Source organism: Manacus vitellinus, unplaced genomic scaffold (genome assembly GCF_001715985.3).
Source record: "Manacus vitellinus isolate BGI_N305 unplaced genomic scaffold, ASM171598v3 scaffold_745_pilon, whole genome shotgun sequence".
NCBI classification, from domain to species: domain Eukaryota; kingdom Metazoa; phylum Chordata; class Aves; order Passeriformes; family Pipridae; genus Manacus; species Manacus vitellinus.
Genome location: NW_021940777.1, coordinates 1,113 through 3,778, shown reverse-complemented (window position 1 = coordinate 3,778; position 2,666 = coordinate 1,113). Strand labels below are relative to the sequence as shown.

General features: G+C 50.4%; 1 protein-coding gene across 1 annotated transcript; it reads right to left on the bottom strand.

Moving 5' to 3' along the window:
- Positions 1–5: 5 nt before the first annotated feature.
- Positions 6–2,213, bottom strand: LOC108641493 (alcohol dehydrogenase 1-like; the record flags this gene model as incomplete). Its single annotated transcript, XM_029964545.1, has 5 exons — positions 2,032–2,213; positions 1,017–1,118; positions 418–559; positions 221–308; positions 6–111 (listed from the first exon to the last, which is right to left on the bottom strand). Coding segments are annotated over exons 1-5 (456 nt in total), but the record flags the coding sequence as incomplete, so codon positions are not given.
- Positions 2,214–2,666: the final 453 nt, after the last annotated feature.

Genomic DNA, 2,666 nt, shown 5'->3' with positions numbered 1-2,666 from the left:
ACCACGGTGTATTCTGCAAAGGTGCTGACCCACAGGAAGTGGTGGATCTGCTTCCCTTTGCAAGTGAACCGGGTGGTTTTGTCAGGCAGCAGGTTTTGTGGTTCAGAGGTACTATAGGGAGGTGCAAACATTTGTATTTCATTGACTAAAGCACTGATGGGGGGGTGTCAGACTTGTCAGAGAGTAGGTGTAGGTGTAGGGGAATGTGAAGCAAACTCACTGGGATTTCAAGCAATAATTGGATTCAGGATTCAAACAGAAGCTGCATTCCCCACACTGAGGGACGCAAACGGGAATGACTTTGTCACCTGGGAGAACACATATCCCTTGTTAGGTGCCCCTCTGCGGGCAGACCCTGAGGGTGCTACCTGTTGGAGAGCTGAATCCTAGGCATGTGTTTTTGTGTGTGCCAGTTACCTGGTTTCACAGTGGTCACTCCTTCTCCAATGCTTTCCACGATTCCAGCTCCTTCATGGCCTGGGATAACTGGGAATTCTGCATTGGGAAAGCAGCCTTGCAAGAGGTGTTCATCCGTGCGACAGATGCCTGCCGCCACAAGCTGTTTGTAGAGGAAAGTGTTGGTGACCTGGCCTCTGACTTACTCAGTTTGTGGAAGTAATTTTCCCAGGGGTGCTATGGTGCCCCCACAATCAGTGCTGACACTCCATGGCAGCAGGCTATGCCTGGGCTGGGCTTTCCCCTTCTCCTCATGCTGAATGCTCCATGTGGCTTTCCTCCCGACTGAGATGGAGGTGGGACTGGAGAGGAGGCCACAGTGAGGATCACAGGGGTCGGTCCAGCAGAGCACGGGCTGGAGATGCCAATTCCTATGAGACAGCTTAGGCAAGGACTAGTCTGAAACAGAGGCCCTGGCAGATGGTGTCTTTGAGCTAAGGTAGCTCTGGACACTTAAAGCCTACTGGCAGACACAGATCTCTGAGTTATATCCAAGGTATAGCCACAAGAAGAGCAATTCCCACAAGGGTGAAGAAGAAGTAATTGAAATGTGTTTTTACCTTGATCCGGACTTCACCTGCCTTTGGAGGTGCAACCTCCACCTCCTCAATGGAGAGTGGGTGTCCTGCAGCCCAGGCAACAGCAGCTCTGCATCTGATAACCTGGAAGCAACCGAGAGGATTATGCTGCATGGGAACATTTTCCTTTAGCACACACTTGGGGACAGTCATCCTGCAAGCATCTAAACCAGAGGTGGACAAACTTGGTAGTGCTCAGCTTCCCCTGAAGTCAAGTGATACTCAGTAAACACTGGCCTAGTTAGGGGTCTGAGGAAACACCATTTGTGCTTTGTCATGCAAAGAGTATCAGGTATAACTTTGGAAAATGATTGGGGTTTTATGGCTTCAGGGGATTTTTCCTAACATTGTCATATGTTAATGGACAGATTGTGCTCCCATGGCGACTGTGGACCCTACCTAGTGCCAATGCCACAAAGAGCTTTGATGTCAGCCTTGTAAGACACTGGGCTGAAGGTAACTGAGAGGGGTTACGGAACGGTCCCCATCTGGTTGACAACTGGACCGTTTTTCCCTTGCCAAAAGGATGATTTGTGTGTGACGTTGCTCAAACCCTGCTCAACTGATAAACCTAAAGCTGGTTTGACATCAGCAAAATGGAGCTTGCAGATTGAAAGGGTATTGCCATGGACAAGCTGAATGCAGGAGATGAGTGGCTGCAAGATGGAACCACTGAAGAGCTACATTTCCTGCCAAAGCAAGGGCACAGAGTGGGATTGAGCAGGAGGGTGTTTTTCAGAGCAGTACAATTCTGTATTTTCATTCCTGAGCTGGTGGGCTGGACAGAGGAGAAAGGCACTACCTAGTGCAGGTACTGACAGGTGCAGTTGTAGGAAAGCAGAAGCTCATGGAATTCAAAGGGGTTTGGAAGAGCTGGGGGAGTAAGGTGGGAGGAGAGAGGGCATGCAGTAGCAGTGCACAGGCTGAGCCATTTGCAGAGTATTTCCCCAAGAGCAGGGCAGCTCGGAAAGGAAGATGGAAAAGGCATTGTCCTTACTTTTCCCGAAGTGGCCATGTGGTCTTAGCAGAGGCGTTCCCGTTGCTGTATCGGGCTGGAGGGAAGCTGCTGCCTGTCTGGCCGAAGCTCTGTGTTGTAAAGTCCCCTAGCTGTGGAACTGGAGCACTCCTGGCGTGGCACTGTCGCTGGAGAGCAGAGAGCTGTGGTTAATCTGTGTCGGATGCTGGACGAGGACAGAAACTGCTGAGGGGAGGAGTCTGATAGTGGCTGGGAGATGGAGGAGGGCAGAAGTCCTCCAGGGTGGCTTTTATCAGTGACTCTGCCTTCGGGCCATTCCCTACTCCCCCTGCCTGAAAGGCACAGGAAGCTCAGGAAGGTTTTTTTTTTCCCTGCAATTGTTTTCTGGCAGGTGTGGAGGGAGGAGATTTGCAGCACTGCTGGGGCTTCCTGGGAGTCCCCTTGTTGCCAAGGCAGAGCATTTGAGCTGGTGGCCATTCACACCAAGGTATTTGCTAAAGGATTAAAAATTTAAAAAAAAGGTGAAACAAAAGGTAGTGAAAACATGATGTGACGTACAAATACACGTGACCTTCTGGATTGAAGCTCTGGATTGAAACTCTACTGTCTGTGCTGTTGCCGCTGTTTTCACCTGAGTAGTAGGGGAGAATGTGTAA